The sequence below is a fragment of the Bicyclus anynana genome, chromosome 12 (assembly GCF_947172395.1).
Source record: "Bicyclus anynana chromosome 12, ilBicAnyn1.1, whole genome shotgun sequence".
NCBI lineage: Eukaryota > Metazoa > Arthropoda > Insecta > Lepidoptera > Nymphalidae > Bicyclus > Bicyclus anynana.
The window spans coordinates 14,383,515-14,408,968 of NC_069094.1; the positions used below are offsets into that span (position 1 = coordinate 14,383,515).

The 25,454-nt window shown below is 36.8% G+C and overlaps 1 protein-coding gene across 1 annotated transcript; it reads right to left on the reverse strand.

Annotated features, from left to right (window-relative positions):
* Positions 1-1,849: 1,849 nt before the first annotated feature.
* On the reverse strand, positions 1,850-25,086 carry LOC112043811 (sodium- and chloride-dependent glycine transporter 1-like). Its single transcript, XM_052884811.1, has 12 exons — positions 25,012-25,086; positions 24,454-24,616; positions 21,245-21,523; positions 17,106-17,322; positions 15,841-15,955; positions 14,765-14,944; positions 11,565-11,754; positions 6,536-6,735; positions 6,115-6,246; positions 3,752-3,886; positions 2,608-2,760; positions 1,850-1,978 (listed from the first exon to the last, which is right to left on the reverse strand). Exons 1-12 carry the CDS (start codon positions 25,084-25,086, stop codon positions 1,850-1,852), a joined length of 1,968 nt encoding a protein of 655 aa, XP_052740771.1.
* Between the last annotated feature and the right edge of the window lie 368 nt (positions 25,087-25,454).

Sequence of the window (25,454 nt, forward strand, 5' to 3'; positions counted from 1 at the left end):
AGAACACCAAAATGACGGTGCATACAGAATCTCTCATTCTGAAGTTGAACACTTTAATTTCTTTATTTGACTGGGCTATATCTTTTGAGTGCGACGTCAAGCTTCTTTATTATACAAACTGCGGTAACTGGCAATGCATTGAATTGCCAAGAAAATATATTTTCATATAAGATCGCAATCAGGTCAACCTGTCGTCGAAATAAAAAAAAAATACTTAATTCAAACACAAACAAATAAGTTATGAGCAAAAATAACGACCGTAAACTTTGCAAATTGCATCTGACTGAAATTCAGAGTAAGAAATGTAAGGCTGGAAGTTTGCGGAGCAGGTGCAAATTTGTTCTGACGTAGGCATTAAGACTCGACAACTTTGGCATTGTTTATATTTAGCACTCTTTTGGAAAGCTTTTCAAAGTTCCGCACTCCGGATCATGATGCTGATTTGTTGCAATAAAGTATATAAAACAGTTGACATAACTGTTAAAAATGACCAGTAAAATACATTACTTTGTGATTATGATTATTTGTGATCTCCGCACTAGGATTCTTATCTTCTTGACCACTTTGACGACCTCCGTGGCGCAGTGATATGCGCGGTGGATTTACAAGACGGAGGTCCTGGGTTCGATCTCCGATTTGGCCGATTGAGATTTTTTTTAATTGGTCCAGGTCTGGCTGGTGGGATGCTTCGGCCGTGGCTAGTTACCACCCTACCGGCAAAGACGTACCGCCAAGCGATTTAGCGTTCCGGTACGATGTCGTGTAGAAACCGAAAAGGGGTGTGGATTTTCATTCTCCTCCTAACAAGTTAGCCTGCTTCCGTCTTAGACTGACTGCATCATCACTTACCATCAGGTGAGATTGTAGTCAAGGGCTAACTGGTAAAGAATAAAAAAAAAACTTTGATCTATGTGTTGCATTAATTTGCACACATCCGTTGTCAATATCCTGAGAACGCTATAATTCTTCATTGGTAGCGTATTTTTGCGGATTTCTGCTTCCGTTTCGCTACCACCTAGAAATGTGTCTTCGTCAAAACTTAATAGACGCCTTCTAGGCAAGCGCGTTCCACTTTAGCTTTTAAGCGGCGTCATTATTTACCATCAGACATGATTATCTTGTATTATATATAGTAAATAGACGAATTGTAAAAAAATATGCTATTGGCACTTTTGTTCAAAACGTTATAAATAAAACTAAAAAATGCGGTCAAGAATAAGAAAAACAATAAATTATTATTTACAGATTTTATTTAAAATTAACGTGCAACAATTATAAAATACAACAACAAAACAATATTCGTTTATTTCATGACAGTTTAAATAATAGTAAAATGCGAGATTTACTAAATTTAGTAGTAGTAAATTACTAACTTTATAATAGTCATAGTCACTTTATTGGTTAAAAATTTACAAGACAGGGTGTAGTTTATACATATAAATCCAATTAAATTATTAATATAGGTATTTTATAAATTATATCTAAGCATAACACTGTCATTGTAAGCTCGTTTAGCAATAGATTAGTTATACTTCAGTTTTTATATCATAATACTGGACATGCTATTTAAACGTATCTAACATACCCGTAATATTTGTTAAAATCTTTTTGTTCCTTCTACCTCATAACTCTCGTTTAAACCTTCTTAGTACTAATAGTATTTACTGATACAATAACTAAAAAAATGGAATGCCCCTTAAAGAATTCTTCTTTTACAAATGAATTCAAGATCGTTTTTTGGTTTTATTTTAAAAGATACGTTTCCCATAAAATCCATATCTTCCGAATACAAGTTACGTCTATATTATTTCCTCCTAATTGTGCAATTCCATATCAACTTGATCCAATTTCAAGATATGTAAGCAATATTGTCATATTCAGCGGGCGACCCACCGTTGGTCAGAATCGTGTCAGGCGTTGGCTCTATCTTACCTGCTGGCTTCCATAGCGGTGTTGGTGTGAACAAATCTTTGCCACTCTGTGAATTAACACAACATATATATTGAATACTTCCAGTTCAGGCTTCTAGTTTTAGAGGTCGAAAATGACTTGAATTGTTTAGAGAAAAGGGTGGTATGGCCATACTGCTTTTTTGCCTTATTTAGCGGATTGTGAATACGAGCATATTGTATTATAAAAAAAAAAACTAGTAGGTGTTCGTAATTCAATGTAAAAGGTAACTCAACAGATCTATACTAATATTATATAGAGGTAAAGTTTGTCAGTTATTAAGGTTGTAAAAAAATCTCTTTGTAAATTTTTCTACCATCCTTAAGCTACATCTTCACCGAGTAATAGATTAATGAATGTTAACCAGTATGTTAAACCTTTTCAATTGATATTCATATCATTCAAACAGCCTGTTCGCCATCTTGAGGAGGCCTCCATATTGGATTTGTAATGACGTTTCTTACCTAGTCATGTATTGTCATCACAACTCAGAGCGTGTGCAAAATTTCATCCTAATCGAAGACCGGGAAGTGGGTCAAATTAAGATTCCAAGATTTTCTTACACACATAGTTACAAGTGAAGCTAATATAAAGCGAGTAATAAAAGATAATTGTACAGATTTTTAATATGATGTGAAAATAGATTGATAAACTTACGTATCCTTTATAAAAGGCCCAGCCAATACCAACAGGAAAGAATACAAGAGTGGACAGTCCAATAGCCCATCCAAGCAGCTCGGCAAATAAGGGAAATATGTAGTCCTCGTAGGCCGGTGCCGTCCAGTTTAGGAACACGAATATTAAGACACTCTGTAAAACAACGTGATTATATTAATTACAGTTTAGAGCAGAGGTTCTCAAACATTTTTTTCTTATAGACCACTTTCTAATTTAACTGTTATCATTGGACCCTTTGCTAAATTTCTATCCAAAATTCCGCAAAAATTACGAAATTTTTCAAAAAAAAAGTGAGAATTGATTACGTAGTTGACTAATTGGTTATGCTGTGAGTGGATGTCAAAAAGTAAAATTGTCCAGGGAATAAGTTATTTAGGCCAACTTTAATTTTTGATAGCTACTTCCCCGCCGAATCTTCCGTAGGGGGTTCCACCTGGGACCACTTTGGGTATCGGTGGTTTATAGAGAAGTCGAGTCGACCAGTGCCATGATAGCCCAGTGGATATGACCTTTGTCTTCGATTCGGAGGCCTTAGATTCGAATCCGGCCTCTAACTTTTAAGTTTTAATGTTTTCATACAAAGTAATTCAAATTCCATCTATGTAACACACATCTATCCTTGCATTTTAAAATACGTAATCGTAGTGGTAAGACTGTCGATATCGACGAAATATTGAAACTGGTACTCCACACTTCACTAGTATGCTACTTCAATAAAATATTCTACATTTATCAATGAATAAGTTTGGCTAAGTCATAATATGAGGACGCGATTTATGGGACGCAATTTAAAATCTATTTACAAAAGAAATATTTTTAACTCAGAAAATATTCATCTTAGAACACATGTTCCTTAGAAGTTTTTAATTAATTTTTCCATAAAAAATATAACCCTAGAGTTATGGGAAATACTCTTAAACATATGTAGTATAAAAGCAAAAGAAATATTAACTCGAAAAATATTCATCTTAGAACACATGTTCCTAAGACGTTTTTAATTAATTTTCCATAAAGAATATAACTCTAGAGTTAAATAACACTCTTGAACGTAGTTGACTAATTGATTATGCTGTGCATCTTGAACACCCTGTATATTAGTATAGAAAAGTTAATTTATACTCACCATGCTAGCAACAGGCACAATGGCCGTCCAAGTAGCTTTCCAGTACGTTCGCATTACAATGCCGAGCTTCATGTTCATGGACGCCAAGTCACTTATGGCTCGGTTGATGCCGTAACTCCAAGACACGGCAGCGCACTACAAAATTATAATATTAAATTAAATTCAAGGCTTAACATTGTATTTTCAAAAAAGCGGGTACCCGTGGCTTTGTCTGCGAGAAAATTGGTGAAAACTTTATTTGTACTCGATAGTTGTTTTAGAAGATAAAGTGCCACCGCATAATTTTTTGTACATCCCTAAAAGACAAATATCTCACAAGACATTTTTGTTAATTATCTCGCGGATTATGATGGAATGTTTGAAAGTGTTTATGATTAAATTTCCCCGCTGGCTTGAACACTTGAAACAATACTTATTATCCTCATATTGCAACCGATTTAATAAAACCTAGACAAATTATGTATTTAAAAAATCTAATGTAGTTTTTCGGGTTTATTAAGAACAGACAGACGCGACATGAAACATTGGTTTTTAATAATCCTATTAATATTATGAACGCGAAAGTTCGTATGGATGTATGTTTGTTTAGATGTTTGTTACTCTTTAACGCCGCTACTACTGAAGCAATTTGGTTGAAATTTAGAATGGAAGTAGATTTTACTCTGGGTTACACACATAAGCTACTTTTTATCCCAAAAAAATCTAAGAATTCCCGCGAAAACCTGATGATTTTGATGGTAAGAATGTTTGTTACTCTTTCACGCCTCGACTACTAAACCGAATCATCTGAAATTTGAAGCAGAGATAGATTATCGTCCGGATTAATACATAGGCTACTTTTTATCCCAAAAAAATCCATGGTTCCCGAGAAATATGTGAAAAACTAAATTCCACGCGGACTAAGTCGCGGGCGTCAACTAGTATTCAAATAAAATATTTTTATAACTAAGTCCTGGCTCAATTTGAGCGCAGAGTTGCGGCGATATTCAAAACGCACGTTAAAAAATAAACGTGCTCTAAATGTAATCGCGTATGCCAGGAGCATTGCCGTGAATAAGAGTGAATTGCAGTAACAAAGAGAAGACGTGTCTCAAACAAATTACTTAAAGCCAAGGCGATTTAAACATGATCGTGCTTTACAGAAACTCCATATCACCCGCGGCCTCGCAAGAGATACTCGGTGGATAAGAATAAATTAATATTCATTGGATCCTGTCTAAAAAGATTGGGGACAAAATACCTGTAGTCAAAGAGCTAGTGACGTACTCTGTATTCGTAAATTTTTGAAAAAGTAGTTTCAAATACCACAAAAATATTAGATCCAAAATGTAAATTATATATTTCCTTTTTTAATTTTTTATTTATATTACATATATAGGTAGTAAAAGTTAGTTTTAGATTAGTTTACTTTTAATAATGTATATAATGTTAATAGTTACAAATGATTAACTTACAAATTTAAATAAATATGCTATTTTATGACGGTGATACTAAAATAAAAAAATGTAAAAATCTAAAACCTCATGTGCCAGTAATTTTGCCAGCATTATCTTAATTAAAAATAGATAATAATTAATTTTGAAATCACTGCTACTTGATTTACATTTATTAGCTGATTGATGATTACCCGTGTGATTTCCTCATAACAACATTCAATCATACAACGAGATCTTAAGATTTACACGAGTAGGTAGGTACATCTCTATTCACCACATAATTTTTCATTTTTTTTTTCTAATTGATTTACAACTTATCAGATCAGGCTTAAAAGAAAGCATGTTATTTAAAACTAACCTTTAAAACAAAGACGGCATATTCTTACTGGGGAATACACTCGAAAAGCGAAGTTATCGCTGAACACATCTGCTTATAGTTATTTTACTTATAGCAGAAAAAAAAATCTAAATAGTCAAACACCGAATAATTTCCACACGCTCTCCGACTAAAAAGATCCCCGGGAACAACGAACTGAGCAAAATACTTTAGGGCAAGTTCAGCTCGGAAAGATTGTCTTGGAATTACTTAAACGAGTCCATGTTATAATTTAATTTGCAAGCTCTCAGACTCAAGCTGGCAAAATGCGATTTGTTTTAACGGTTGTTTTTTTTATAAAGCTATGTTTATTGAGTGATTTACACGGAGACAGAGAAGTATATAGACAGATAGAAAGTAAAACAAAGTTGCGGTTATCTGCTAGTATCATATATACTCTCCTGAGTTATACTGTATAGCCCAGGAAGAGGTGTTAATATTTAGCAGCGTGAACAGAAACACAAACTCACCTTAGCCATACCATACCAATCAACAAGCCCAGGAGGCGGTGTTCATATATCTTAGCAGCGTGAACAGAAACACAAACTCACCTCAGCCATACCAATCAACAGTACAGCCCAGGAGGCGGTGTTGATATCTAGCAGCGTTAACATAAATACTCCGCCGCTGAAGCACATAGGCAATCCCAGAAGGAAACACGTGAAGCAGGTCCCAGCCGTCACCTGCATAGACAAAATCAAAGTTAGAATTTTAAAATTGTACCATGTCTACCTGGAAAATAAACTCGTATTGGAGCAGTGCGGTAAGTTAAAGCTCCCGTTAAGAGGTTAGGATTTGGAGGAACTCTGTTTTGATGAATCTGACATCGATTTTCATCCTACTCCTATCAAGTTAGCCTGCTTCCATCTTAGATTGCATCATCACTTACCAGGTGAGTTTGTGGTCAAGGGCTAATTTGTAAAGAATAAAAAAATATATAAACAATTATTGGTTTATTTCCTCATAGCTTACCATCCAGTATCGCTTCCTAAGTTGAGGCCATTGGTCCACAATGGCAGTGTTGATGGCTTCGATGCCAGCAAACTGGCAGCCAAGCCCAAGGATGAAGAGCATGAAGAAGAACAAGATAGACCAAAACTGAGGTATTGGCATCTGAAGCAACGCTTCGGGGTACGCCACGAATGCCAAACCCGGTCCGTGCTCAGCCACATCTAAATAAAGAAAACAGTATTATAGGTATCATATATTTGCGGACGCCCGCGACTTCGTACGAATGGAAATGGATGTAAACTTATGACCTCTTTTTCATTCCCATATATTATATTTTCACCTGTTTTATACATAATATAAAATAAATAGTCCACTATCAATTTTAAAAAAATACTACTTAAAACATGAACAATTTATATTAACCCTGGAGTGGTCCACCACCAAAACCCATATAAAATCGGAAATACAGAAAAACATCAAGTATAACTCGATCGCCCGCTGAGTGACTTTGAGTCTTCTAATAAGCTCTAGGATCCGTAGGTCAGGTAGGAGATTTAATGCGTGAGAGAAACTTAAAAAGCAAAACCTTATCTAAATACCTAGGTAGGTTAGATACACGTATAATTTAATGCAAATAGTTAATACCTACATAGTTTCCGAAGTACGCGATATAAGAATTACTTATTTAAATACGTATAATAGACGATAATAATATTATCAGTATTAGTACAGTATTATTATAAATGCCAGATATTCTCTGATAATGTTTATTAAATCTCTATTACGGTCAGATGTGATGTATTGTTGGTCAAAATTACGCCGTAATGATTGAACCTTGGACTAGTTAGCTATTCACCTCCCTTTAATACTAAACCAAGTCGAAGTTCTGCTCTTCACACGTTAGAAAAGTCAAAAATAAGACATCTTTTTTTGTTATTCTGACCGTAAGTGACCTCAGCAGACTAATTCACTATCTTTGACGTTTGCTATTGACTTAATATAAGAAATTGAGATTAAATGTAGCAAATGTCATCCCGTGATACTGGTCGATATCGTACAGTACGTACTGCTCGTGCAGATTAACTTGACACCTGGTTCGAATGATGTTTGTACTATGTCAAGTTAACGCGCACGAGTTATAGATTTCAATTTGTCAATTGATTTGATGTTAATTTTAATAGGTACGTTGATATTATAGACCAAAACAGTGAATAGGCTAGCTGATCGTGTATAGTATCGAATGTGATAATTACTAGATAACAGTTTCAATCACTAATCATTCAATTTCATGAAAGCGAATACAGTCGCACGCCAGTTAAGTGTCACAACTCGGGTAACGCAGTTTCAAAATTGAATTAACTCGAGCAAACATTACCAAATTGGATAGCAACAGTGATCTATTAATGTGTATTATTTGCGCTATCCATTTATCTCGCAGCTACTATGATTGCTAACAGTGCTACAGTATTTACAAGTCCTATAAGTGGTTCTATATACAGGGTGTCCCGTAAATATTACGACATATTCTACAGAGTGATAGCTGGCTTAATTACGCAACGCTCTGTTAGGGTGTTAGGATTGTTTGGCAGCTAATTACGTCATAGTACAACACAATTTCGTCGCTATAGCGTGGCGTTAGTATAGCGCTCTAACCCGCGCTAAATTCATGTTCTGTTTGGTGAATCCTTTCGAGTTTGTTGTTAGTCACAACACTGGAGAAATGAGTCAATATTGCTCATGCCTATTTTCACGTCAATAGGCTACTTGCCTCTTTGTAAGCAGTGTTTAATCTGAATTATGGAAGTATTATAAACTATATTTTATTTTGTCCCGTCAATAATAACAAGTAAAAAATTTAATATAAATGAAAATAATCTACGTAAATTTTTTGCCGCCGAATCATTATTATTCATTAGCAAGTGACGTCATTCATAGAGATAAAAGCGTGATTGGTGTTTGTAGTGATGTGATATATCACGTCGCCGCAAGCGCCAATCACAAACCGAGGCATTGTAGCGAATGACGTCACAGTTTATGATTGGCGTTTGCGGTGACGTGATAAAAATACAATTTTGTTTTATAACAATATTACAACTACGAGATTATTTTTACAAATAAACATGTGATTAGAGTTTCTAGGCATCTAAACTGCCTAAATGCAAAAAATCTTCATAATTTTGTACAGCAGGCGAGTAGCCTATTTCTACAATCCATCATTTTTCTACACCTATGTAAGGACAGAAGGATTTTCAAAATCTAACTATACTTACTATTGTTGAAATCCATTCAGTCGTTTGGAAGGTATAAAGTACATTTACATATAAATAAAATGTACTTGCAAAAAACAACCCTTCCTTGCAGTCGTGTAAAAATTGTATAGGTTTCTCAACTATTGGCTAACTTGTTTATTAATTACAAACGGCTCTGGTTATTTGATTGATATTTGCGGTAAAACGATCTCACAGGCACTACAAAACAGGTTAAACAATGCACATGTTTATTTACAGCAGCGAGGGTAGTTGAAAAATTACGGTTAATCGAACGCTCGAACGTGGAGTTGTTTGCTATAGCCCGTGGCGCGCACCGGTCCGTATGGATTAATCAACTCAGCGGATCAATACGAGGCAGCGTTTTGTTTTGTGCCAACGAACCCCGTAACTTTGTTCGCGTAACAGCAGATTCGGGACATGCTTTGTTTGATTGATAAAGTTTTCAAATACTCGCTTCTAAGGTAAAAAATTTGATTGGATTTTAAACACTACAAGGTAAATTACAAAAATGTTTTTATAATATCATGGCGGCCTCCGTGGCGCAGTGTTATGCGCGGTGGATTTACTTGACGGAGGTCCTGGGTTCGATCCCCGGCTGGGCTGATTGAGGTTTTCTTAATTGGTCCAGGTGTGGCTGGTGGGAGGCTTCAGCCGTGGCTAGTTACCACCCTACCGACAAAGATGATGAAGACGATGTCGAGTAGAAACCGAAAGGGGTATGGATTTTCATCCTCCTCCTAACTAGTTAGCCAGATTCCATCTTAGATCGCATCATTCCTTACCATCGAGATTGTAGTAAAGGGCTAACTTGTAGAGAATAAAAAAAAATAATATCAATCTGTCTTTTTTTACCCGACTGCAAGAAGGGTATTATGTTACCTGACAATTATCCGACTTCAAAAAAGGAGAAGGTTGTTTATGTACGTTATTTGATTACTCGAAGACGACTGGACCGATTTGTATAATTCTTTTTTTATTGAAAAGGGTATACTCCGACGGTGGTTCTATTGTCATCATGTCAGGATATGAATATTGTATCCTGGAGAAAAGGCAGGCGGTGCTAAAACGATGTTATATTAATTTAAGTCATTTCTGAAAGAATATATGAAAGAAACCCTAAATCTTTGTGATATCCTAACATGGCTTGAATTAATACATCATTGGGTTAGCACCGTCTTCAAACTGATTAACATGTAGAACATGATATGATGTTATTTTACGCTTTTTAGTTTAGTCGGTACGTTTTATGTTTTTGAAGTCGGTTGATTTTTTTTTATTGAATGCGTAACAAATAAAGCAAATTAATTTAATGAGTCATAAATACATGGTTTTATATTATTTCGTAGGAAAAGTTTACCTTTTACGAATACAACAAAAATGTTATTTTTATCTAATAAAATTATGTCTAAAAAGTTTTGCTTTACCAGCACCTATTATATACTGTCCAATGAGTTATTCCCTGGTGGAATCTCCCCCACAAAGAATACATACTTTTAACAGACTCAGAGGTGATTACAAAAATAAAAAAAACCTATGTCGAACAAAGGTTATGATTCACAACATTTGTCAGGACAACTTAATTAACAAATCAAACTGTATCCAAAATAAGACCCTGGAATGGCAGAGAATGACCTTAAGTGAAGTCACGCACTTGTGAACTAGCGGTAGGGTTAAAGGCGCCTTTGACAGATATCTAACACTCCCCTTTTCCACTCAAGTCACTCTCCCCGCCTATCCCAAGTAACCCATAAAGAATTACACAACTAGAGATTTGGACGGCTCGAACGCCACGAGCACACTGAAGCCGTCCTTACCGCAAGTCGTTGCAATGCGGCGATAACAATACATACATAAAAGATACGCTCGAAAAACATAACCCTTCTTGCAGAAGGGTAAAAAGCAAAATAAGCATCACTTTTTGGATGCATTTTAAGATGCGCACAAGTAATTTTATTCTGGTGTTTGTTAAAGATAAACTTTCCATACGAATAATACAGAACCGGTGTGTATATTGATCTAATGGAGTTGTTTAATCCCGTCTGATTGGCTCCAGTACACCGCTGCACGCTCACCGAGCAAAAGCGTTTTTATTTGCATAGCGTATTGTTTGTCTAAGAATTTTTAGATTTACAAGATGACTTACAGTGCAGTGGAGTAAAAGAATACATAAAACGAACATTTTCAGGAAATCCTCAGAAACAGCTCGGATTTGATGATTTTGACACTCCCATGATATGCGGGCGACGGGGGGAAAGGACTGCGTGGGTGTGAAGTCGTACGCGCGGGTCAGAGGGAAGGATTGTGCGGGTACGCGGTGCGCTACCACCCGGCCCGCGCGGTCCATCGGGAGTTTTACGAACGAATTAGCCAAGCCGAACGAATTACGAAAGAATTATTTTGACGGCCTCCGTGGCGCAGTGGTATGCGCGGTGGATTTACAAAACTGAGGTCCTGGGTTCGATCCCCGGCTGGGCAGATTGAGATTTTCTTAATTTGTCCAGGTCTGGCTGGTGGGAGGCTTCGGCCATGGCTAATTACCACCCTACCGGCAAAGACGTACCGCCAAGCGATTTAGCGTTCCGGTACGATGCCGTGTAGAAACCGAAAGGGCTGTGGATTTTTATCCTCCTCCTAACAAGTTAGCCCGCTTCCATCTTAAACTGCATCATCACTTACCATCAGGTGAGACCTGTAGTCAAGGGCTAACTTGTAAAGAATAAAAAAAAAAAAAGCTAGCGTATGTACTGAAGGTGCTTAAAAATTAAAGATTAGGTACTCACCGTCAACGCTGACCCCCATCATTTGAGCTTGGAAACCAAGCACGGAGAATATTGCGAAGCCAGCATAAATGGAGGTCCCGAAGTTGGAGAGACAGACGAATATGGCGTCGAACTGACAGTTGTTGGTAAAGTTGTTGTACGACGCCAAAGTTATTAAGGAGCCGCAAGCAACACCGAACGAATAGAAGATCTAGAAAACAAAGTTAGTAGTTAGTTAATTAAAAGTAAACTTGATTTACATTTGTTATTATATTATGTACTAGCTAACGCCGCGCGGTTTCACTCGCGTGGTTCCAGTTCCCGTAGAAATACGGGGATAATATATAGCCTAGCTCGATAAATGGGCTATCTAACACTGATACAATTTTTCAAATCGGACCAGTACTTCCTGAGATTAGCGCGTTCAATCAATCAAAGAAACAAACTCTTCAGATTTATAATATTAGTATAGATACTATTTAGTATTTGCTTTCAACCTTCTTACTTTTTACTGTTCTTTTATTTAAGTACTATTACTGTATCACGGTTCATAAGATACATCCAGGTGACCGACACACGGACAGACGGACCAACAGCGAAGTCTTAGTAATAAGATCCTGTTAAGGCCAGGCTCAATGAAACACAGATTTCATCATCATCATCATTATCAACTCACTGCTGAGCTCGAGTGTCCTCTCCAAATGAAGGGTTAGGCCAATAATCCACCACGCTGGCCCAATGCGCAGACACAGACATACGCAGAGAATTAAGAAAATTCTCTGGTATGTAGGTTTCCTCACGATTTTCCTCCATCGTTTGAGACACGTGATATTTAATTTGTTAAAATGCACACAACTGAAAAGTTGGAGGTGCATGCCCCGGACCGAATCCGAACGCACACCCTCCGGAATAGAAGGCGGAGGCCATATCCACTGGGCTGCGTGGTTAAGTCATTGGATTTTAAATAAGCTGTCAATGAGTGACGCATGCTCTCATTAAAGACGTAACATTTGCCCTCTATCGCTAACAGATCCCGTTTTACCCTTAACGTATATGGAACCCTAAAGATTACATAATATAATAGGTTATTTTATCTAATCTATCTGAGAAATTTGGAAAGGTTAGCTGATGTTTGTTACTCAATCACACCACATTGTAATTAAAGTAAGTAGGAAATTATCTCTCACATTTTGATAACGGCAAAATAAAAGCTTATATCCGAGCAAATGTATTGAAAACATACTTGTTTAGCGTTTTGATAGCCGAACTAAAACTTTAACTTTCCTTTAAGATTGCGGGGAAGCAAAGCGAGAAGCTTGCTAAGTTATTTCCGACAAAGTTGCTAAAGTCGCTCAGTAGCTGTGTAAAAAAATTACGTAAAAATGCTGTGAAAATTTGCTTTCTATAAAACAGTGTGAATAAATTTGAAACTTTTTATTAATAGCCGCACAATTTGTTCGTATTTTCGACTTGATTAGTCTTAGGGTGTTTATTTATGTATGACAAGGAAATACTAAAGGTGATTGCACATTTGTGTTCACTGAATATATTTTATGTATTGAATTTCTTGTGACATTTTTAGATTGCCATACAATACAACATCCGGTAGCCTATTAAGTCTAAATATGAATATTCATCGATTTGTATTCACTGCTATACTTACGATTATTTCAAAGATATGAGATGTATTTTTTGCAAGACGACATCTTCAGTGCAGAATTATGACTAAGTAATTTTCTAATAACGATTTCGGGTGCAAAAGAGTGATACATTGATCGTGATTTTATAAAAGTGAAAATTTATACCTCTTGCTCCTTACAAAGGTAAGTCTTCGTAAGGTGTTGTCTAACGTAGGTACGTTAGACAACACCTGGAGTTTGAACTATTGTGGGTAGAATGGATGCCATCAAGTCAAACTGTATTTTTGGAGCTAAATATCGAGACATGAGTACAACGACGATCATTAAAACTAGTTAAGTGATAGTAGGTAAGGTGACTTACTGTTATATCATATTACTTGACTTTTATTTTTATCCTTTACCCCTACCATGGTACTTACATCGTGCGCGGCATTTGGAATTAAAATCATCATTGCGATGGGTCGATTATACATATACATCAATTCATTGACATTTTCAAATTTTACAAAATGACGAAGACATAAAAAATGGCCGCTGAATGCTGGCGGCTCGATACCGTTGTGCTTGGAAGTCCATGCAAGAGGCATGTTCAGCAGAGCACGTCCATCGGCTGATAATGATGATGATGATGATGATAAAAATAAGGGCTGTAACAGACCCTTAGAAAATGACATCGTGTTGTTATTACACCAGCATAGTGTATGTTTTGATAAGGTATAATTATGCAAGAAAATATGTACGATCAGCCTTAATACGAAATTGTTTTCAATAAATCCTGCAAAAGGATTTATGTTCGTCAAAGTTTTCAAAGTTTAATGGGCGACCGAATAGCTTTTTGGAGCAGATTTAAACAGTACTTAATTTAATTAACACATAATTGTGTTACTCTGAGGTTTACTTAACATAAATTACTTTGTAAAACTCAAAATATTGGTTATTATATTTTTATTTATATGTCGATATAATTTTGTACAGTTATACATTACGTGTCTCAAACGGTGAAGGAAAAACATATATGAGGAAACCTGCATACCAGAGAGTTTTCTTAATTCTCATTTTGAGAGGAGACTCGAGCTCAGCTGTGAGCCGAATATGGGTTGATAATGAAAATACCTTACGTTAAGTGGAAAAACATTTAACAGACTAACAACTCTTTCCAGGGCTTGTTAAGAACATGTTATATACCCTGTGCTGTGAAATTCTAGCAAATCTTAATAGTCTTTGGGCCCAGGAACCAAAACTTTAGCTCAGAAGGAAGGAAGGAGACTTGAGCTCAGAAGTGAGCCATTCGGCTCAATGCTGAGCTCGAGTCTCCTATATGAGATAGCAAATATACCCCCTGAAAATTGTCTAAAAAGGTTACCACTTGCTTCTAGATATCTTTCTTAATCTGTTTTACAAAAATCGTATAAATAGTATATATTTTATAAAGTCGGTTGTTGGTTTTTTTATAGCAGAGTCAAAAAGAGTTTGTTCATATATTATAACAAAAATTTTACGATTTTGATTTACGAATTAAAATTAATTAATTAATTAATTAAAAAATATCTGTGACTGCCTGAAAATAAATCTCAAATTTACCTGAGACGCAGCATCTCCCCATACTCTTGCAGTTAACAGGATCTCCCAATCAGGTAAGAGGTAGAATAGGATTCCTTCTCCCGCGCCTTCCAAGGTGACCCCTCTGATGAGTAAAGCCGTCAACATGACGTAGGGGAAAAGCGACGTGAAGTATACCACCTTCCCGGCTGATTGCACACCCTAAAAGAGGAAAATAAAAACAAAATCAAAAATTAAAAATTCATTTATTTCATTTAGCCTTAATTTACAAGCACTTTTGAAACGTCAAGTTATGTTATAATTCAATTTAAATTAATGGTGGTAGTTAAAGTCGAAAACTTAAAATTAAAGTTACTTTCAAGGATTTTTTTTACAAACTAACCTTAAACATATTATTACACAAAGTTATCTAAATAATAACATTATTCAACAATTTTTTTTATAGTTTACATTGTACAGAAAATTCGTTATTCTCTGCACAACATAATGTATGTTTGTTTACACAATTATGTAGGTTAATCTCAGAAGCTATGGTTCGAATTAAAAAATAATTTCAGTGTTATATAGCCCAAAATGCAAAAAAGCTTTATAAACATATAACTTAAATATATGCTGTATGTGTTTTATAAGAGTAAAGCCACGCAGAAAAGCTAGAAACTAAAAAAAATATATGAAAATGATCAATTAAAAAATAAGAAATTTCTGTGAGTAATTATGATACTTTTTTTTATACTTTACAAGTTAACCCGTGACTACAATCTCACCTGATAGTAAGCTGGCTAACTTGTTAGGAGTAGGAAGAAAATCCACACCCCTTTCGGTTTCTACACGACATCGTACCGGAACAGTAAATCACTTTGCGGTATATCTTTGCCAGTAGGGCGGCAACTAGCCTCGGCCGTAGCCTCTCACACTTTATTTAGAAAACCTTTAAGTGTGAGAACCTATATTAAGAACCTATATTTATTAAGAAAACCTTTATCGGCCCAGCCGGGAATCGAACCAGGACCTCCGTCTTGTAAATCCACCGCGCATACTGCGCCACGGAGGCCGTCAAAATACATAATATTGTATCATAGACCTTGTATCGTAGATACCTTGATAATACACAGGAAGGCCACCACCCAGCAAAAGAACAGGCATCCGACCAAATGCCATTGCATCGTACCCCAACTTGACCATGTTGCACCTCCTCTCCCTAGAACACGTTCACTGCAAGAAAACAAGTCAAGTATATATTATTTTGTACACGTATTGGAACAAGTTATTTTATACGGCTTACAGTAGAGCAAACCGGCAGAAGTCATCAGTTAACTACGAGTAAAAACACGCACTTAACCGAACACCATAAAAAGTTTGTAAAAAAATATCAACCCTTCCACTGCTGGACATTTGAGTGTCCAAGCAACCGGTGGTCGGGGGTCTAGAGTGAGGGACCTCCTCACTATACACGTCGTCTCAAGAATCACTGCCCTCTGTATCCGACCCCTGATCCAGCAGTTAAGCGAAAGCTTCTTAGGGTTTTGGTCAAATATTTCATTTTAAGACTGAAACAACTATCGGAACAACAATAGTTGACTCAAAATTCCTTCATAATATTAGTGTAATTGATGTAAAAGGAGAATAGTATTTAGCTGGAAATATATTCGGGAAATGCATCGAGAATAAGGCCAAGACTTTAGTTACTTTAGAGTTAAAAAATTAGGCATCTTAAAAAGGTAAAGCGGTACTTTACATCAGAACGATTTCTCACCCTTTATCAGGCACAGGTTCGAACCAGCATGGAGTACTGAAGTCACCTATGGGATGGGGCTGCTAATTATCAGCTCGCTGCATTAGACTCGGATGATCGTCGCGCTAGACGAATGCAGTGATGAACCGTTGACACGGACGAAACTGCAAAGTTTACAACACCGGCGCAACGTCCCCTGTCTAGGGGTCTTTTACCGGATACACTTCGGAGAGTGTGCACAGGAACTGTATCATCTTGTTCCTCCATCCCCATTCTAAAAATGGCATCCCTTTGTTGTCGACATTCAGTCAACCCGCAAAACCTTTTGCGTTAACGTTTCTAATTAGAACTGGTAAGATGTGGAATGCCCTACCGGTGTCTGTGTTTCCTGACACCTACAATTTGTGCACGTTCAGGGCAAGTGTGAATAGGCATCTTCTAGGCAAGCGCGCATCATCTTAGACCTCATCATTGCTTACCATCAGGCATGATTGTAGGCAAGCCTATCCAAGATAAAAAAAGACTTGTACTCAACGGTGAGACGAACACGGGTTGATATTGATGATGATAATGAGTTACGATAGTAAATTATATGTATTTTGAGTCTGAATGCGTAGTCAGATAGCTTACTTATAATACTCCTCAGATGCCAGGACCCTTCTGACGTTATAGAACCAAGGAGTGGTATGCGTGCCGTTCCAGCAGTGCAAGTTATCGTAAGGCTGTAAGTTGCTCATCTCGCATATCTCGCCGATGCTCATACACCGCCGCATGTAGTATGTGAGATCTGTCGCCGCACCCGTGTTGTTGACTCGACAATCCTTGTCGTACGAACCGCTGTAACAAGCTGATTCAATACACATTAATCGGATAACTATTAAATGAATGTACATGAGAGCCGTGATAGCCCAGTGGATATGATTTAGCCCAATTCCAGAGGGCGTAGGTTCGATTCCCCGAGGCATGCACCTCCAAGTTTTCAGTTATGTGCATTTTAAGAAATTAAATATCACGTGTCTCAAATGGTGAAAAAAACATCGTGAGGAAACCTGCATACGAATTTTCTTGATTCGCTACGTGTGTGAAGTCTGTCAATTGTGTGATTGGGCAAGCGTGTCAGGAGTCTCGAGACCCCTCTCATTCTGAGAGGAGTCTCGAGACTGCTGTGAGCAGAGAGCCGAATATGGGTTGCTACAGCGCCGGCCCGAAGTAAATTTATAAATGGAGCGAGATCCAATTGTGGTGCCTCTCCTGTTTGTTCCTAATAATATGTAGATACCTATACCAAATTATGAGTGTAAAGTAAGAATGGAACACGAAGATACTCTGGGGTGACCAATTAAAAACCAGGCGCAGTACCGTCTACGGTTGAGTAGGATTATCATTTCGACGCTCTCTAGGATTTGGCGCCTATAGCGACTGCTCCGTTCACCGTATGGACGGCCGGCCCTGGGTGATGATGATGACATGATAAACTACAAACTTGCGATTGTTGGTTAATTTTACAAATAAATACAAAAACTATCCTTTATTTATGAAATGAAAAATTATGAAAACATGGGGTTTGTCTGTCTGTCACAGGATCTATTTTTAATGGTATATATATTGACATAATCTATATAAGATAAAAATTGAACTCATTCAAAGACGTATTTCAGTTATTTTGCTTTTAACACGTAATTATTTAACCGATTTAAAAAAAACTGAAATGGGACCAATTTGGAAGTTATACTTACTCTTTCAAACAAAAAATGAATTTTAAAAATTGGTTACTAAATGACGAAATTATGAGGTAACAAATATTATAACAAATATGAGAGCCGTAATAGTCCAGTGGATATGAACACTGCCTCCGATTCCGGAGCTCCTCCAACCGACCTCCAACGGACCTCCAACTTTTCAGTTGTGTGCATTTTAAGGAATTAAATATCACGTGTCTCAATCAGTGAAGGAAAACATCGTGAGTAAACCTGCATACAGACACACAGAGAATTATCTTAATTCTCTGCGTGTGTGAAGTCTGTTAATCCGCATTAGGCCAGCGTGGTGGACTATTGGCCTGACCCCTCTCATTCTGAGAGGAGACTTGAGCTCAGCAGTGAGCCGAATATGGGCTGATGACGACGAAATATTATAAAAAGAAACACGCGTCGAATTGAGATTTTTTTTTCATAATCTTTGGTAACCAAAAGCTAGCCTTTCTTAAATGCACATAATATTCTTCACGATTACAATCTACTCGTCAGTCATAAAATATTATACGACTCAACTCAAATGTGCATTTTACGATCGAAAGAGGAAATAATATTTCATTTATGTGTGTATGGAGATTTATTTCAATTTTGAGATCTAAATTTCATTATCAAGGATATTATGATTGTGTTTTATGTTTTTATTTAAATTTTGCAATAAAAAGTTTTATTAAATGTACTTCATCATCATCATTATCAGCCTATTTAAGCAGGCAGGCTTCCCTTATTTGACGTCAGCCACTGACGATCAAGTAATCTAACATGCCTGCAGCGCTAACGGCTTGACGTCCGATAAAAACGACTGTGTTGGTCGCGATCGGCATGATGTCATGCTCAACACAACCAACACACGATCAGTTTTATCAGTTGTCAAGCCGTTAGCACTGCAGACGTGTGAGCTTAGTTGATCGTCTGTGGCAAACATTAGGGAGAACTCATGAGATGAAACCCACCATGCTGCTTTAATGCTTGTTGGCGAGCTTGCGCCATGAAAAGAAATCTTTTAACTGTTGTAATTTCTACAATCATATCATAATTAGTAGCCCATATTCAGCTCACTGTTAAGCACGAGTCTCCTATCAGAATGAGAGAGGCTAGGCCTTAGTCAACCACGCTGGCGCAATGCGTATTGGCAGACTTCACACACGTAGAGAATTAAGAAAATTCTCTGATATGCAGGTTTCCTCACGATATTTTTATCCATACCTATACGTGCACAGCAAGCGCAGCTCATGACTAAGGGTCCCGTGTGGGTTCGAAACAAGTCAGGCATACTCCTACGTTTTATCACAAGAGTTTCAGCCGTGTTTTATAATAAACTAATATTATGAATAACACTCACGATAATTTAAAAAAAAAGTAAGAATTGAATACAAAATGTGTGTGTTTATTTTTATAGTATTTGCATTGGAAAAGAAAACAAATGTGTGTTACATGCATTTAAATACTTTTAGCTGATATTTGTTCATCTCTAATAAAATAACATCACCCCAAACTATTGCGTGTTATTTTTAGGTTCAAACAAAACATGGGATGCTTCATAATCGCCGTGTGAATTCAGTTTTTTTTTTAACACGGTGCATAGTGTCAAAATAGTACTTTCCTTTTTTAACCCCCGAGGCAAAAAGTGGGGTGTTATAAGTTTGACGTGTCTGTCTGTCCGTATGTCAGTATGTCTGTGACACCATAGCTCCTGAACGGATAAAGCGATTTCAATTTAGTTTATTTAAAATCGTACCTAAAACAAAAAGCCTATTTGGTATAACGCCGTCACCGATCAATAGAAAGGACATGGGTTCGATATTATTTTACACTTTTTAGAGTAGGTAGGTAATGCATCTCAGCAGGGCTAGCATGGGCAAGGGAGAATTTTATCCACGGGGAGAGGATAAAACGTTTATCCCTCAAACTCGTTTTATCTACTCTCCGAGCATGGGCACGCCGGTGGATATATTATCCCCGGTGGATAAACGGAGGGAAAGACTTGTCCACCCATTTGTAGATATCTTATAAATTGGCATTATACTACAGATTATAAAAAAAAAAAAAAAAATTTAATATCACGTGTCTCAATCGGTGAAGGAAAACATCGTGAGGAAACCTGCATACCAGAGAATTATCTTAATTCTCTGCGTGTGTGAAGTCTGCCAATCCGCATTGGGCCAGCGTGGTGGACTATTGGCCTAACCCCTCTCATTCTGAGAGGAGACTCGAGCTCAGCAGTGAGCCGAATATGGGTTGATGACGTATAAAATCAATAGTCCGAAATAAACGTAAATTTGATAATATTCGGTTATTTTGTGCATATTATTTATCTGTTTTCTGTTGACATTGTTTTGTTTGGTGATTGTTTTTTGCGGTGGTTTGTAGTAGGTATCTATAGTAAACGGTGTCGGTTCAGTCTTTTTGTTAAAAATATTTTATGGCAAATACAAATACATGGAAAGCTTACACATCACGAAATATCAAAAACCGCTTGACGTCCAAAAATGAATTTTGGCAGAGAGGTAGGTAATAGTTAGTAGACGTATGCTAAGAACAGTTTTATCGAGAGGACCAGATTAAAGAGGTCTAATGGCGGACGAAGTCACGGGCATCTGCTAGTAAATCATATTTAAAACGGTTCTACCCGCGTGATTCCCGTTCCCGTAAGAATACGGGGATACTATATAGCCTTTATCCTTCCTCGATAAATAAGCTATCTAACACTGAAAGAATATTTTAAATCGGACCAGTAGTTCCTGAGATTAAGCAGATAAACAAACAAACTCTTCAGGTTTATTTTGTTTATTTATTATTTATTTATTTATTTATTATTCTACGAAAAACACATTTTAATTAAGCCTAACTATGGTGCAACACAAACCACAGTTGGTTTTACTGTGCACTGGTTATTATTACATAATACAATATTTAAGAACAAAAATAATTAACAAAAGAAAAGAATAATCATTATCGGGTAGTTAAATAAATATCGTAAAAATATATAATATTAGTATAGATTTAATTAATACGTACCATCAGTATTGAAATCGTTTACACAAGATCCCCAAGCCATGTTGCCACCAATGGATATAAATGTATAGAATATGGTCCAAGCGACTATGATCATGTAATACACTAAGATCAAGCTGATCACTACGAGCGTGCAATAGCCCAGGCCTCCGAAGAAGGGGGCAATAGAGCTAAACGCTTTGATGGGGCCCAAAGCGCTGTACTGTCCGATATAAAGCTCCAAGTAGAATATCGGCAGTCCAATTAGTACCAACATTATGAAGAAGGGTATCAAAAATGCACCTGAAACAAAACATACTATCGTAACATGATTTAATAAATATTTGTTTTTTTTTTAATTTAAGGTAAAGTAGCTGTCCATTTTTTTATTCTCTACAAGTTAGGCCTTGACTACAATCAAAAAACAGCGCGCAGCACGTCGGTACGATATGGATAAAATTCGAAGCGCAAGCGAGACGCCGAATTATGACTTTCACGTGAGTGAAAAGCACGGAGCGATTGACGCGCGACGCAAATTTTATGACGTGAGCGCCAAAACCATTTTTACCTAATTGCAAGTAAATTAAACAACATAACGAAAAACAAAATGGCCATGTTCAAGATATATACGTAATTTTCTATACAAAACAAAAAATTAAGAGAATAAGTTTGCTTTTCCTGAGATTGAAAGCAAAATGTGAGAGCAAAACATGTATTTTTCAAAAAAATTATCTATCGAGAAAAGTTTTACAAATTGTGTAATTTGTATAGTCATAACAAAGCTAACACTTTGAAATATCATTTACTAAAATATCTGGCTCCTAACTTTCCCAGAATCTGAGATCCAGAACCATTTGTAACCACCAAATTATATATTGCACCTAAATCGCTTGACGATATGTCTTTGCTGTTAGCTAACTAGCCACGGCTGAAGCCTCTTACCAGCAAGTCTTGGACCACGGCGACTTTCAAAGGATATTTCTCTTCTAAACAAACGAAAAGTATGTGCCAGGAGCCTTATTCGTTCGTTCCTCCTCCTCATCTCAGAATGACAGGGGCTATGCCAATTTTGTGTTTAATTCTATTATATATTTATGTATATACAGTTTCAAAGTTACTTAACACACAACTCGACAATGTATGTGTATATTTAGGTATAATTTGTATAAATACTTTCATTCTTTACCTACTATGCGACTCAATGAAATTAAGACAGTTTGTCTCAAATCAAGACTTTTGTTCGCCTCAGTTTTGACGCACTAGTGACTTATCTCTATAATAAAATCTTTGGTTTCAACGGTATTTGTGAAAAACAGGATGTCACGCGAACGGAGTTGCAGGCTAGTATTACATAAAGCTTACAGACAGCGCATTATTTGATCAAACAAAGTCCACGAGTCGAGCTTAGAACAATAAGCTAAAACAAGATTTGTAAGGCGAATAATATTATCTTTTCTCTGTGGTTCTGTGGCGAGTGAGTAAAAATTCTGTTTTGTTAAGCTCGTACCAACAGGGAAAAGTTTAAAGTCTCCACACACGTCCACACATGCTCGATGAGGATATCGAGGATTTTGGTTTTAATAAAAAGACATTTAGTCGTGTGGTCTTCCGATTTCAAAACAACAAAGTTTATTTACTACAGACTACGCTTATTGTACCTGTAAAAATCACATGAATTTCTTTTTATATTTCCCATAATAGTAATAATAATAGACTGAATAAAATTAAAATTTTGGATTTATTTTTTATGTGTTACCATTATCAAAGTTTATTATCGTTCTTCATTATCGTTTTAAGTCATGATAGTATTGTAAATAAAAAAACCTAATAAGTCCGTATACATGTTCGAAGAGAGTTACCCCAATATATTAATTTACTCTTTGAGTTACTCGTATGTTGATTTCACAGTGAGTCCACGTATTCTTATGCGCAAATGAACTTAATACTAATATCGAGCATGTTCGGTCGTGTATACGTAGCATGTTACTTTATAGAATAAAATTCCCGGTAATACTTCCTATGTTTTCCTTTGTAGGTACATACTTTCCGACGCTTAAGGGAGCGTAAATAATGTCTATGTTGAAATAGTATTCTGAAATCTCTCTTTTTTTCTGCCATTGTGTCTTTGTACCACGTAACTTTGTACTTTTATATATGAAAAAAATATTATCTTACTTATTATGATGAGTATTTTTACTGCAATAAGAGGATATTTTAAGAAATTTCTATTCAACGAATTGGCCAGTCCCACGGCATATCCGAGCATGCTAATATGACGTATGTCTAAGAGCCTTTAAACCCCAGACCTTCAATATTTTATAAAAGCTGTTGTCAGCTCATGACCCTACCATAAGTAAATACGGTAGGTAGCCAATTGTGGAGTTTGGACCGTGGTCTCTTTATGAGGTAACAGGTTTTAAGGATCCAACTCAACCTTCTAATTTTAGAATTTTTTCAGTTTGGATCGTGCCGCGATGCAAGAACCAGCTCATGACTAAGGGCCCCTTATGGGTTCGAAACTAGTCGGGCATACTCCGACGTAATATCACGTTAGTTTTAGCCGTGTTTCATAATCAATTAATATCAACCTTCTAAGTATATTTTCTTTATGTTTTCCTCGGCATAATATATTCCCAGCATCTTAGCATCGCGGAAACCCTTCAACAACACTAATATGAAACTTCAAGGATCTTTAGCGAGGGGTTGCCATTAAGCCAAGTGTCTGGAGAATAGGGATATCATTTCTCATATTATGCCGATGAACGTATATAAAAAATTACACTTTATACTTTAGCTAAGGGGCTGGATCCTTGAAACCTGCTATCTCCCAAAGCCACCACGGTCCAAACTCCATACTTGATCACGGTATTTATCTATAGCAGGCACATGAGCTGACAAACTTTCAACTTTTATAAAATGACGAAGGTCTGGCTGTCGCTGGCATTTCGACTATATTAAAGTTCTTTGGCTGGTGGGAGGCTTTGGCCGTGGCTAGTTACCACTCTACCGACAAAGACCACCAAGCGTTTCGATACGATGTCGTGTAGAAAACGAAACGGGTGTGGATTTTCATCCTCCTCCTAACAAGTTAGTCCGCTTTCCCAGCTTAGATTGCATCATCGCTTACCATCAGGTGAGATTGTAATCAAGGGCTAACTTGTAAAGAATAAACAAAGCCTCCACCATTCTTGTAGGCTTGTAGCAATAGCATGCTACAGTGAATTCAAACTTACCTCCGCCATTCCTGTAGCAGAGGTAAGGGAATCGCCACACATTGCCTAGTCCCACGGCATACCCCAGGCATGCTAATATAAATTCCAGGGGACGTCCCCATCCGGCTCTCGCGGGGGCTTGCGATGCCTTTTCATCGGGTGGCAGACTTTCCATCACATTTTTCTGAAAAAAAAAATAACAAATGAGATAGAATCATCGAATCTTTCAAAAAAACCTGTTTTGACTGTTTTACCAAACTGCCAAGATGCAAATTCTGCCGACATTGCAGATGCATAATTAGTATATCTTTTCCAAAATCAACCTTATGTTGTTGTATGTGTTAACCCCCATTTACACGTGCAAATGGGCTTTGGTAATTTTTCGGATAACTATATCGCTATCGTTTAAAATAACGTCAGTTATACTGATTCAAACAAGATTATTTTGAATTTCAAATAACTAGTACTCAAACTATGCGGGGTTTTAATCTTAAGTGTTCATATTAATTGATTATGAAACACGGCTAAAACTTACGTGATATTAGGTCGGAGTATGCCCGACTAGTTTCGAACCCATACGGAGCCCTTAGACATGATCTGGTTCTTGCATCGCGGCACGATCCAAACTGAACTGAGTTTGAAGAACCAGCTCATGACTAAGGGCCCCGTATGGGTTCGAAACTAGTCGGGCACACTCCGACCTAATATCACGTGAGTTTTAGCCGTGTTTCATAATCAATTAATATGAATAACACTCACGATAGTCCAATTGTTCATGCAACGTGACGTAGAGCTGCGTGCAGCAGAGGCAAGAGTAATTACGTTCTTAATTCAGATTTTTACATCTAGTCTGTGTATTACATTTTTACACCTATAATAATGACAAAGTGTGTAAGTATGTAGTATGTGTGTTACTTAATTTAATTTTAAATGGAGATAAAATATATCTACCTTGGATTACTACAAAAACTATTCTTTACGCTGAAAAATAAACGCCATCTGTGGGATTTTTGAAGAACAAA

Coding starts and splice junctions, on each gene's coding strand:
- LOC112043811 (XM_052884811.1), bottom strand. CDS start 25,086: ATGAGCTGGTTCTTCAAACTCAGTTCAGTTTGGATCGTGCCGCGATGC. Junction 21,524..24,453: donor CTGCTACAGGAATGGCGGAG/GTAAGTTTGAAT, acceptor GTTTTGTTTCAG/GTGCATTTTTGATACCCTTC. Junction 11,755..14,764: donor GGGGAGATGCTGCGTCTCAG/GTAAATTTGAGA, acceptor TTTGTTTTCTAG/ATCTTCTATTCGTTCGGTGT.